Here is a 12862-nt window from a genome sequence, read left to right as displayed (position 1 = left end):
TAATTGTCTTTTAGAAGACTCACAAGAATCCAAATAAAATCGTGAGGGTATTTTTATTTTTTTTAAAGATTATTTATGTATTTATATGAGAGAGAGAGATTAAGAGAACTAAGGTATTATCTGCATATCTCCAAAAACGTAATTGTCTTGGGGCACCTGGGTAGCTCAGTCGTTAAGTGTCTGCCTTGGGCTCAGGTCATGATCCCAGGGTCAGGCTCCCTGCTTAGCAGGGTGTCTGCTTCTACCTCTGCCACTCCTCCTGCTTGTATTCCCTCTCTCACTTTGTCTCTCTCTGTCAAAGAAATAAAATCTTCAAAACAAAACAAAAATAAACACGTAATTGTCTTTTAGAAAACTCACAAGAATCCAGATAAAATATTGAGGGTATTTTTTTTTTTTTTTAAGATTATTTATTTGAAAGAGAGTAAGAGAGCTAGTGGGAGGAGGTGCAGAGGGGGAGCAGGGAGCCTGAAGAATCCCAGGACCCTGGGGTGGTGACCTGAGCTGAGGACTGTCGCTTGACTAACTGAGCCACCAGGTGTCTGAGGGTATTTGTAGCAACATTATTGTAAAGTGTGTGTGTGTGTGTGTGTGTGTGTGTGTGAGTGATATGTGTATCAGTATGTGGTCAACAAACAAATAAATAAAATGAAATCACTAACAATGATAAATGAGTAGTTGTGGAAAGCACGTTCTAAGCTAAAGTTGTGAATATTTTAAGTGGAAAGACCAGTCCAAGAGAGAAGGCAACAAAAAGAAATAAAATTAGGTTTGATTGTATGAAATCCACAAGGAGAATGGAAGAAAATATTTTGGAAACAACATTTAATAGCAAGGTGGTTTCCTAAGACATTTTCATACCTCTAATTGGAAGGGTTTAGTGTGAAGAACAAATACTTAGTTGAAAATCATGCAGAGAAGTTTTCTATTAAAGGAAGAAGATGGAGGGATGTTTTTGAGTGGAAATTGATCGTTTAGAAGTATTTTGCTGTTGACAGACTATAAGTGCCCTCAAGTGCATTCGGGGAGTGTTAGAAGGCATGGAGAGGTGGACAATTGGGTCTGATTAGTGATTGTGCAAGACAAAATTGGAAGAAATATCATTATGATGATAAATATTCTGGGAGACTTGATAGCTAATGGTGGCCAGTGTAAATGGAGATATAGGCATGATGATCAATTCTGGTAATTTCTTAGAAGTATGGTGGATAATTTGGAGAACAAACTGGTTATGAATTTAAGCCGGTGAGGATAAAGGAATAGTCTGTTTATACTCTGTGTGCTCTTCTCCTGGCCCCACATTATTCTTGCTTTATGCTTTGTATTTACTGTGAAATTGGCTTGTTACTTTATGCTTCTTCCTTTCATGCTCTCTTTTATAATTCTGAATATTTTTATGCAGCTTTTAAATTTTCCATTTTTAGAACCATGTCTGTTTTCCTGCAGAAGCCTTGCTTTGTGATTGCTGATTATACAGTGTGATAGCACTCTGTCTTTCTTATTTGAGCACTTCATAATAGCAAATTCTTTAGCAGATGCATTTTCTTTTCAAGGTCAGCAAAATTATATACATTGGTTGGTGCCAGATTTAGTGTTAAAACTTTTTGTTGTTGTTGGGATGAAATAAGAAATGGTTCTTTTATTTTTCAGATGTATAAACACTATCACACATATCATATCTTACTAGCTTCCTTGATTCTATTTTAGCTTGATCACTTAATTATGTAGTTGACATTTATAAGACTGCAAATAAATGGTTTACAAAGAAAAGAATGGTCCATTTAGTTCTAGGGAAGTACTGTACTGAATGAATCATTTGTACCAAAAAAAACAACTGACTCAACAATATTAAATCAACAGCCAGTATTTTAGTGCATAAGGAGCTTTGTATAATATGTTTGGTGTTTATTTATTATAAAAAAGGAAACAGAATTCATGTGCTGCCCTTTTGTTCAGGCTTTCTTATAGGATTATAGTGTTTGGAAGGACTATAGCAGTACTAATTAATAAAGCAGTGTAGCCAAGGAGACGATGCAAAGAGCACAGGACATTCTGTCATGACATCATGTTTCCTACTTAGCATTCTATTACTTGATTGATATCTCCTGTACTTTAATTTCATTTTGCACATATGAGAACTTTTCAGTCGGAGCATATATTTTGACTGAGAGGAAAAGAGACAGTTGTGTACTTTGGATATTAGAAAAAGGAATATATGTGGAAGTTATTAATAAGAAAATTAATAGAAACATGCTTACAATAAACTCAAAATTTAAAAAAAAATAATATTTTGGGGATCCTGGGTGGCTCAATAAGTTGTGTCTGACTCGTGATTTTGTCTCAGCTCATGATCTCAGGGTCAAAAGTTTGAGCCAAATGTCAGGCTCTGCTTTGGGTGTGGAGCCTGCATACGATTCTCTCTCTCTCTCCCCCTCTGCTCCTCCTTATCCTTTTCAAATAAATAAATAAATAAATAAATAAGAAAGAAAAATCTTTTTATCAAAATCTGAGATTAGTCAATGTTTCTATATTCTTCCTAAATAATCCAATGTATTTAGAATTATCTAAATCTTAAGAATGCTTTCAATTTTGGAGAGTGCATTCCATTTTGTATGTTATTGTTGTCTAATATTTTGTTTCTGTATATGCATATACATTATTATTACTGTTATCTATATTATTTTATATAAGTGAATTGTATATATGTATATATATTCTGCTATTTTATATAGAAGTATCCACATATATGCCATTTCCTTTGTTCAACATTGTTTAGTTTACCTTATCTTTTCATCCTTGAATTAACTTACTTTTCTAAAAGTTGGTCCTTTAGGTATTCAACTAATAACAGGCAGAATGGGTCTACTGAGTGTGAGATTTCTCACTCTAGTAATGTCCTTGTGTTTTCTTTAAAAGATACTCCATTTAGAAGAATTGTCTAATGCCTTTTATTGTTGCTATTTGGAAATCTGGCATCAGTTTAATTGCCATCCATGAAAATTTGAAAAATGTTAATTACTTTTGCTTTCTTGGGCAGGACTGTGGAGGTTATAGATCACTTGAATCCAAACAGGAAATGAGATGATTCAAAATTCAGCTTCAATTCTTGTAGGAACTGACTTATTTCTTATTTGCCCTTATTTTGCAAAACCAATTGGAATATTGTGCTTTTACCAGGGCTTCTACCTCTCAACTGGGGTTGTAGTCTATTCCTTCTGTTCCCTTAGGCTTGTGAGTTTGTGGGAAGTCCACTCAGCTGTTTCTTCCCATAAAAGCTGCTATCTCTAGGGGACTGTGACTTCAGTGCTAGACTCAGCTTTCCGGACTTTCTGCCCTCCCAGAGCTTGGTTTCATAATTCTTCATGTTTCTAATTACTTTGTGGAAAATTTGAGAAAATATTTTCCATACTTTTCTAGTTGTCCTCAATATGAGGTATGGGGAGGAATATATAGTTTACCATTGTAATTAATATTTTTTCTTATGCTTGCGTATGCCTAATATATTGTTCACTTTTAACCCCTATTTCTTTTAAACTGTTTCATATTTTCTTAATCATTTCATGTTTCTACTTTCTGAGTAATTTCCTCTGGTCCATCTTCCACCTAGCTAATTCTCTCTTCTGCCTGGTCTAGTTGTCTATTCTATCATCCCATTATTTTGTTATTACTAAAAATAAGTTGATGATAAGTTTGATTTCTATAAATTGTATTCAGTCTTTTGTCAAATAAGCTCCTGTGTATATAAACAAGGAAAAATTACAGAAATATATTATTATGTTATATACTATATAATTATATACACATACAATTTACTTTTTCTTTCAAGAGGTTTATTAGAAATAACAGTTGGTACACTTTAATTCATAATGTTTTCTTGGAGTGCTTGGTACAACATGTGATTCTTGATCTCAGGGTTGTGAGTTCAAGCCCTACGCTGGGCCTAGAGATTATTTTAAAAAATAATAATAATGCTACATTTTCTTGAGGCTTATTTTCTAAAGTTTTTTGTTTGTTTGTTTGTTTGTTGTTTTTGTTTTTGTTTTTTTTGTTTTCCCTGACAGGAGTCATGGTTATTTTTTCAGCATAGTTAGAATCTATTTCCTATCTTGTATATATCAATTACTTGGAAAATAAGACTTCATTGTTTCTAAATCTTTGGAACTGTCATCTCCAAGATTAGCTTTGATTGCTACATTAGTATCTAGTGGCAGGTCACAGCGAATAGGCCAGACAAATTTGTTTATTTTCTTCTACAACCAGTTTTGGAATATTGAGGAATTAAACTGACCCATGTAGAAGCTTGTAGAACTTCATCTTTCTTCCATTAAACTCTTGAACAGAGCCAGCTCTACATAGCATACTTCTTAGGTCTATACTCTATTTCTTTTGTTCTTTATCTTTTCTCACACAAGCCGTAAAGAACCCAGGATGTAAACAACAAAAATTGGTCATAATTTCATTAATTCTCAGAAGTCTCTGTGGTTCAATATGGAGGTTCCATCACATTTATTAACTTTCTTTAATCCCTAACTGCTCTCAGAACTTATTCTTCCTACTGGGATTGGTGAATCAAGGAAAGGGTCAGAGTAAAGGGCAAGTTTCACTGAGGGTTATAAGTGAGGACCTAAGTGTTCTAGGATTCACAGATTTCAAAACTTTTTGATGGTGATTCAGAATAAGAAATTATTATTGGTCTTATAAAAATAAAATGTACTTATACAATTTGAACTACTGAACAAAAGTTCAAGAAACAATATTTAACCCATCTAGAATTTATTGCAATACATTGCATCCAGTGTCATGATGATCCATCTCTACTTATTCTATTCTATTCCTTTAAGTAATGCTAAGAATAATACACTAATTCCATTTTTCAATTTATTAATGGCTCACAATCAACAGTTTGGAAAATACTACTTTGTTAAAATAAATATATTTTAATTACATTTTTAAGTACATATATATTGAATTACATATATTACTCATTTAGGATGTTATCCCTGGGGCACCTGGGTGGCTCAGTTGGTTAAGCATCTGCCTTTGGCTCAGGTCATGATCTCAGGGTCCTGGGATTGAGCCTTGCATCAGGGTCCCAGCTAGCAAGGAGTCTGTTTCTCCCTCTGCCCATCCCTGTTAGTGCTCTCTCTCTCAGATAAGTAAATAAAAATAAAAATGAATTAAAATAAAATAAAATAAAAAATAATAAAATAAAATGTTATCCCTTAGTGATATAAACACTTTCAGTTTTCAAGAAATGAATTATAGGGGCGCCTGGGTGGCTCAGTGAGTTAAAGCCTCTGCCTTCAGCTCAGGTCATGATCCCAGGGTCCTGGGATCGAGCCCCACATTGGGTTCTCTGCTCGGCAGATAGCCTGCTTCCCTCTCTCTCTCTGCCTGCCTCTCTGCCTACTTGTGATCTCTGTCTGTCAAATAAATAAATAAAATCTTTAAAAAAAAAAGAAATGAATTATAAGTCATGGTTAGAATATGAAAAAAAAAAGTTACACAAATCAAGTTTAGTATCTTGATAATTTTGGAGACTGGCAGATGCATTAGATCCTCTATGTAGTTATAATTCATTTGTAAGCCAGTTGTCTTACTTTAATGTATTCCACAATATAATCTTTTAGACTATTCATCCATGCTAAAAATCCTTAAGCAACATATGTTCTTTATCATTTATATTGTCTTTTTTCTGCCATTCTTCAAACCTATTCTACCTTCCCACAGCAAGCACAGAACATTTCAACAAATGTATTCTCTGCTCTTTGAAAAGGTGACTGAAACCAATCTAAAGGCTTGTATAATCAGTTAATAACTATGTTTCACTAGGACACACTGTTAAAAGGTCACAACCTATAAATGCCAAGTTTATTCCAAAAGTACATTTATAGATTATCCATGTTGACAGAGTTAGAAGGACATGGGTTTCCCAGTAAGTGTTTAAAATTTTTAATTTCTCTGATGTATCATTGTGGGTTCAGCCAGTATTCAGTCATTTAGTTCATAGATAGATCTATGGGTTTAGAATGATAGTTTTTCATTTACATCATAGGAGGCATCACAAAGTGCTGTTGAAAGCAAGATCTCATGTGCATATTATTTAAATAGACATAAATTGGGAGCTTTTACATATACCCGTCATAGGTGCTCAATCTCCATCTGTTCAATATAAATGGATTCCAATTATATGTGTATTTTCTGCAATTACCCATATTCAAAACTCAGTTAAAACTATGGAAGTCTCGGGGTGCCTGGGTGGCTCAGTGGGTTAAGCCTTTGCCCTCAACTTGGGTCATGATCTCAGGGTCCTGGGATTGAGCCCTGCATCAGGCTTTTTGCTCAGCTGGGAGCCTGCTTCCCCCTCTCTCCCTGCCCGCCTCTCTGCCTACTTGTGATCTCTGACTGTCAAATAAATAAATAAAATTAAAAAAAAAACAACAACAATGGAAGTCTCTGTTGTATGCATTTTCATCGTATCTTCTTTGGTAGCAGATTTTCACTATGAGTAACAAAAATAATTATTTAAAAATATCTTTCAAAAAAAATAAAAATATCTTTCAGCAAATAATGTTAGTATACATTCCAGAACAACCAATGGCTATATAAATAATAATAATTTTATTAGTAAATACAAATACAAAACAAAAGTGTCTACTTTAATATCCTCTAATTTAAAAAATTAATATCTAAGTTAAATTTTGTGTCTGCTCATTTGTTATGCTATTATCACATTTTGTTAGATATCCTAAATAGTTTTAAATATGTGATTACAATTTTGACTTATAGATATTTGTCCATGATAATGTGCATATATACATTGTCTTTTTGCAGTAAATTTAGAAAGAATCTATTGAAATGGTCTAGTTATATCTTATTATCATCATTCTTATTACCACTTTAAAAAGCAATGTTTTGAAAACAAAAGAGCAATGTAGAATATTCCTTTGAAGGTGCTCTTCTTTTAATTTATTATAAAACAAGTTAATTTGCTTGATACTGGATATCAAAGTTGAGAATTAAATTTTCAATAGAATCTTTAAAATGATAGCAGAATTCATTTTAAGAGAAAATAAATATATTCTGGTACTTGTGATCCATTTTTTCTATTAGGGCTGTGTATGGTAAATGTATTTTGATTCTCTATCCAGGTAGAATTCTTTAGTAAACTATGTATTTATTCCTAATGACATTATAAGGAAAATATACTAAAGTGATGATCTACTATGATCAATGGGCTTATAATTATTAAAAGTCAATAATATATATCATTCCAATAGCGTGTATTACTCTTGGTAAAGAAAATAACCCACTTTCAGGTGCCAATATAAAAAAATAATATATAAGATCAATGTTCCTTGGTTTTAAATGAAGATGTTTAAGCATTGTATTGAAGAATAACTTACATAAAGTGCACAATTTCTATGTCATATACCTTAGTATATGTCCACAGATTGAACATCTATGTAGTCAGTCCCCAGATTGAAAAACAGAAAATTAAAAAAAAATTAGAAAAATTAGAAAAATTACAAAAACAGAAAAACCATGAAGCTCTTATCATAGCTATCCACCATGCTCATCAGCACACTGCCAAGATTTATCTCCACTTATGACACTGAATAACTACTTTATGCCCTTCCTGAGATTGAATCTGTCTTCCAGCAGAAACTATTAGATTCTTGGCATGGGGAGGAAAATGTATGTACATATATTCTGCCTATTTTTAAATTGGATTAATCATTTGTTTTATTTAAATTCCAGTTAGTTAACATACAGTGTAATATTGATTTCAGGTGTACAATTTAGTGATTCAGTGCTTACATACAACAGCTGGGGGTCATCATAAATGCACTCCTTAATTCTCATCACCTATTTAACCAATCCCTTCACCTACCTGCCCTTTGTTAACCATCACTTTATTCTCTATAGTTGAGAGTCTTTTTTTTTTAAACCTTTTTTTAAAGATTTTATTTATTTATTTGACAGAGAGAGAGAGAGATCACAAGTAGGCAGAGAGGCAGGCACAGAGAGCGGAGGAAGCAGGCTCCCCGCTGAGCAGAGAGCCCGATGTGGGGCTCGATCCCAGGACCCTGGGACCATGACCTGAGCCGAAGGCAGAAGCTTTAACCCATTGAGCCACCCAGGCACCCCTATAGTTGAGAGTCTTTTTCTTGGTTTGCTTCTTTCTCTTTTTTGCCCTATGATAATTTGTCTTGTTTCTTAAATTCCACGTAAGAGTGAAATGATATGGTATTTGTCTTTCTCAGACTATTTCACTTAATGTGATAGTCTTTAGCTCCAACCACATTATTGCAAATGGTAAGCTTTCATTCTTTTTTGTGGCCAAGTAATATTCCATTGAACATATATACTACTTCTTTATTTATTCATCAGTTGGAGACATGTGGGTTTTTTCTATAATTTGGCTATTGTAGATAATGCTGCTATAAACATTGGAATGCATGTTATCCATTTGAATTAGTATTTTTGTATTCTTTGGGTAAATACCTAGTAATGTAATTGCTGGATCATAAGGTTAAAGACCTAAATGTAAGATCTGAAACCATAAAAATCCTAGAGGAGTAACAGATTACTGCCTAGAGGCAGTAACCTCTTTGACATTGGCCATAGTAACTTCTTACTAGACACATCTCCTGAGGCAAGGGAAACAAAAGCAAAAATAAACTATTGGGACTTCATCAAAATAAGAAGCTTCTACACAGTAAAGGAAACAATCAACAAAACTAAGAGGCAGTCTTCAGAATGGGAGAAGATATTTGCAAATGATAATTTCTGATAAAGAGTTAGTATCCAAAATATATAAAGAACGTATAAAACTCAACACCCCAAAAATGAATAATCCAATTTAAAAATGTTCAGAAGATATTTTTCCAAAGAAGACATCCACATGGCCCACAGACACCTGAAAAGATGTAAAGATGCTCAATATCATTCATCATGAAGGAAATACAACTCAATACTACAATGAGATATCACCTGACACCAGTCAGAATGACTAAAATTAACAAGCCAAGAAATGAGAGGTGTCAGTGAGGATGCAGAGAAAGGGGAACCCTCTTACACTGTTGGGAGGGCAAAGTGGTGCAGCCACTCTGGAAAACAGTATAGAGGTTCCTCAAAAAGTTTAAAATCAATTACCTTATGATCCAGCAATTGCACTACTAGGGATCTATCCAAAGAAATATTAGATTTTAAAATGTGTATGAACTTGTGCTAACAATTAAATTCTTTCTTTTTCATGGAAAGGTCCAAAGTGGTATCCTTCCCGCGTTGGCCTGCAGTTAGAACAAGGTAAGAATCAATTTCACTGATTTATTTATTTAATTTGGAATCCATTTTCTGTCATCAATAGCTAATATTTATTTATCACTTACTAAATGGTAGGCATTGTAGTAAGTGCTCTAAGTCAGTTATGTCAATTGATTCTCCACATAGGTTTGTGCTTCATTTTTTGCATGAGAAATTTTAGTCTCAAGGAGATAATTTTCACACATCCACCATCATGTACATTGGAGGCAGGATCTGAGCTAACATCTTTCTCTTTCTAAAAGTTTTACTGCTTTATTTCCTCATTCTATTATCACTTAAAATGTTCTCAGGGATACTGCTCAATAATTTTTTCCGTCCTTCCCTTTTTTCTTTCTTTCTTTCTTTCTTTCTTTCTTTCTTTCTTTCTTTCTTTTTTACAGCAGAATAAATGAGCTAAGGAAGAGCAAAAATGAATGAATTTTAGGGAAAATATCATATCCAGTATTAAGACTCAAGTTTCTCAAATTATTAAATCCTATTCCTCATTCAAAAAATTTATAAGTAGATACACTTAAAAGTTACTCTTATTAAGAATCATTGTCAGTGATATTACATCAACTTGACCTTAATTTTGTACTTGTTAAATAAGAGCTGTGGTAGCATATAAATTTTGGAAGAATACTTACTCAAAGTCAGTAACAGTAAATCTATTAAGGAATTTCAGTCTCTAAATTTTTCCGTACAGTGATGAAATGCTTTTTTTTTTTTTCTTTTTTCTGGTTCCTTTGCTAATACTCAGGCCATCCTTTCTCAAATATTACCTTTACTTAAAGACAAATGATGATTTCCTCACATTTCTCTAAGGTGTTGTGTTTGTTTTCATTGTTTCTTAGACATTCCAGGTTTCTCCAAGACCTCTATGCTGAAGAAATAGGAATCATGGTATTCTTGGAAGTCACACTTTCTTGATGATCTCAAATTCTTGCAAGCTCAAATGTGCAAGACAAATTCCTATCTGGCTAGAGATTAATGGAGAAGATTCATCATCTTGCTTATTTTTGCTTCTGCAGGCCCAGTATATGTTAACTGTATAAATGCCTTTCAACACATGAATGTTCAAATAACATAAAATCTTATAGTATTTTTTCTAAATTGACTCTTATATAATGAAGACTCTAGAATGCCATAAGCATCAGTATAAAATATAGTTCAATTTGAAGGACACTACAAGAAACTGGGAATTTCTGTTCATTCTTCCTAGTGAATGTGGCTTTTTACTTTCTCCTCACATATATTTATTTTGTTCCCTTCCCATATATGTACAGGGTATGATCTGAATGAAATATAGCCATTAAATGTCCTTGAACAGAAATGTGATGACATATTTGAAAAAAAAAAAAAAAACAAAGGGTCAATTATTTTAGCAAGCTAAGAAGGATGTGGTACAAAGAGGTTGTTTGGAGTAACACAGAATTTTGAAACCTGACTTTTCTTACCTATCTATAGAATCTTCTTTCATAAAGTAGAGCTAATAAAGAGCTTAACCCATGGTTTGGTTTGTGTTTTATAAGTGTTAAATAAGGTCATATTTATAAAGCACTATAGTGATTGACACATGGTAGATACTTCATCAATTAGTTATAACTGATGTTATAACTATTAATATTAAGGAAAGAAATCTTAACACTAAAACAAGGTAAGGCCTAAATATTACCTATATTTCCTGCCAGAATATGTTTCCCAGAATGCTTATACTATGAACAAGGACATCATGCAGATTTAGTCTTTATTGTTTCCTCACACAAAAGACACCAGTAAAACATAAAAGAAAATAACAAACAGACTTTAAGAGCAAATTAACAACTTTTTTTTTTTTTTTTTTTTTTTTTTTTTCAGCTCAGTGGTTGTGCTGAGCTGAGCTGGTCTTAGCATTACTCGTGTGGGTCCACTCAAGCAGCTTCAGTCAGCTGGTGGGTTCTTGGTGACTGGCTGGTCTAGGATGACCATGACTATAGCCAATCCTCTCTACCCTATTTGGTTTCTCATGCTTCAGCAGAATATTCGGGACTTGTTCTCATGGTGGATTTAGGGGTGCAAACAAATGAGCGTAAGCACTCAAGAATTCTTAAGGCCCAGGCTTGGAAGTGTCATATCCCTTGCCCTACATTCTGTTAGCTGAAGTGATTGACTAAGCGAACCCATATTCAAGGGAGTGCAGAAATAGGCATCAACTCTTATAGGAGATACTAAAAGTCATACTGTAAATGTTGTGGATATGGGAAGGGTAAGGACCTACAGTCACAACTGTAATACAACTGTCATAGAAACTGGTAACTAAAATGTGTTCTTTCTTCCTACCTTGATTAATATACTTAATAATGTTCTGGAAGCACAGAGCTGAATTTCTAACACTTAAAATCATTGGATTTCTACAATAGAAAGGTAAAACATGGGTAGACTTGGTCATTTCCTTCCTAGCTCTGGCTCTAATCATCCATGCCACTTATATAAGAGCCTTGACACACCCCTACACTACATACACTAGTGTCTGGCCCATTTGAGGGGAAGAAAAGCCCCCCAAAGCAGATTTGTTTAAAATAATTTGGGCAGAAAATTTAGGGGACTTAAGAGGCTGAAGCCTGATACCCATGGCACTGGCTCCTGTTTTAGGAGTATGTTCTTGGCCCTACACATTCCTTTCCCTTTGGTAAAGGACATAGGCATAGAAGGCCAAGGACAGGTTCCCTGTTTACTGAGTCTGAGTAGTGTGGTTAATGACATGCCCGGATTCTCTCCTTCTACTCAAATGTCTTATTGATGGGACTGCATTTTAAAAATATGCCAATGGTCTGTTCCGTGAAGTCATCAAGAGCGATAGAGGAGTAGAAACTAATCCCCTCCCCCAAGGTGTCAATAGATGTATGTTGGAAAGATGTTTTCAGCACTTTCAGGTGGTACAGAGATCTCAGATTATTTCGTCTTTATTAACATTTCTTGTTGTTATACATGATTGTCAAAATGATAATGGCCATTTGTATATTGAAGTCTTTACCTTGATCCATGTTGCATTAACTTCCTATTGCTGTGTAACAAATCACCATAAACTAGGCTTAAAATAACACTCATTTATTAGCTTGAAGATACAGTATGGCAGGATTCTTTGCTCAGAGTATCAAAATCAAGGTGTTGGCTGAACTGAATTCTCATCTTAAGACTTTTAGAAAATTCTACTTCTTTTTTTCATTCTTATTTCATTCTTATTGTCTGAAGATTTTTTTTTTTTTTTTGTGGCTCTATGACAGAGGTTTCTGTTTCCTTGCTACTTGTTGCATTATATAGGCCATTACAGTTCCTAGAGACTATTTGCTTTACTTGCCATGTGGTTCTCTCCATCTTCATCCCAGCAATCTTTCTGATACTATAGTACCATGATTCTAGTACTTTGAATCCGAATTCTTCTCACTTACCTATTCATGCGGATTTAAATAATACATGATTAACTCAGACCTACCTGAATAATCCCTCTTATAAAGCCACAAAACATGACCCAGTCAAGGGAATGATAGCCTACCATATACATATTGGCTTTATC

General features: G+C 33.9%; 1 protein-coding gene across 5 annotated transcripts in view; it reads left to right on the top strand.

Annotated features, from left to right (window-relative positions):
- TECRL (trans-2,3-enoyl-CoA reductase like) overlaps window positions 1–12862 on the top strand; it is a 100083-nt gene that overhangs the window by 46969 nt on the left and 40252 nt on the right. For all 5 annotated transcript variants that reach the window (XM_080796589.1, XM_080796590.1, XM_080796586.1 and 2 more), the window contains exon 3: window positions 9268–9312. In XM_080796589.1, the coding sequence (XP_080652715.1) occupies window positions 9268–9312 (45 nt within the window). The remainder of the gene's footprint in view (window positions 1–9267; window positions 9313–12862) is intronic.

This window comes from Martes martes (genome assembly GCF_963455335.1).
Source record: "Martes martes genome assembly, chromosome: 2".
NCBI lineage: Eukaryota > Metazoa > Chordata > Mammalia > Carnivora > Mustelidae > Martes > Martes martes.
Note: the sequence above shows the minus strand (reverse complement) of the source record. Positions and strands in the feature narration are given on the sequence as shown.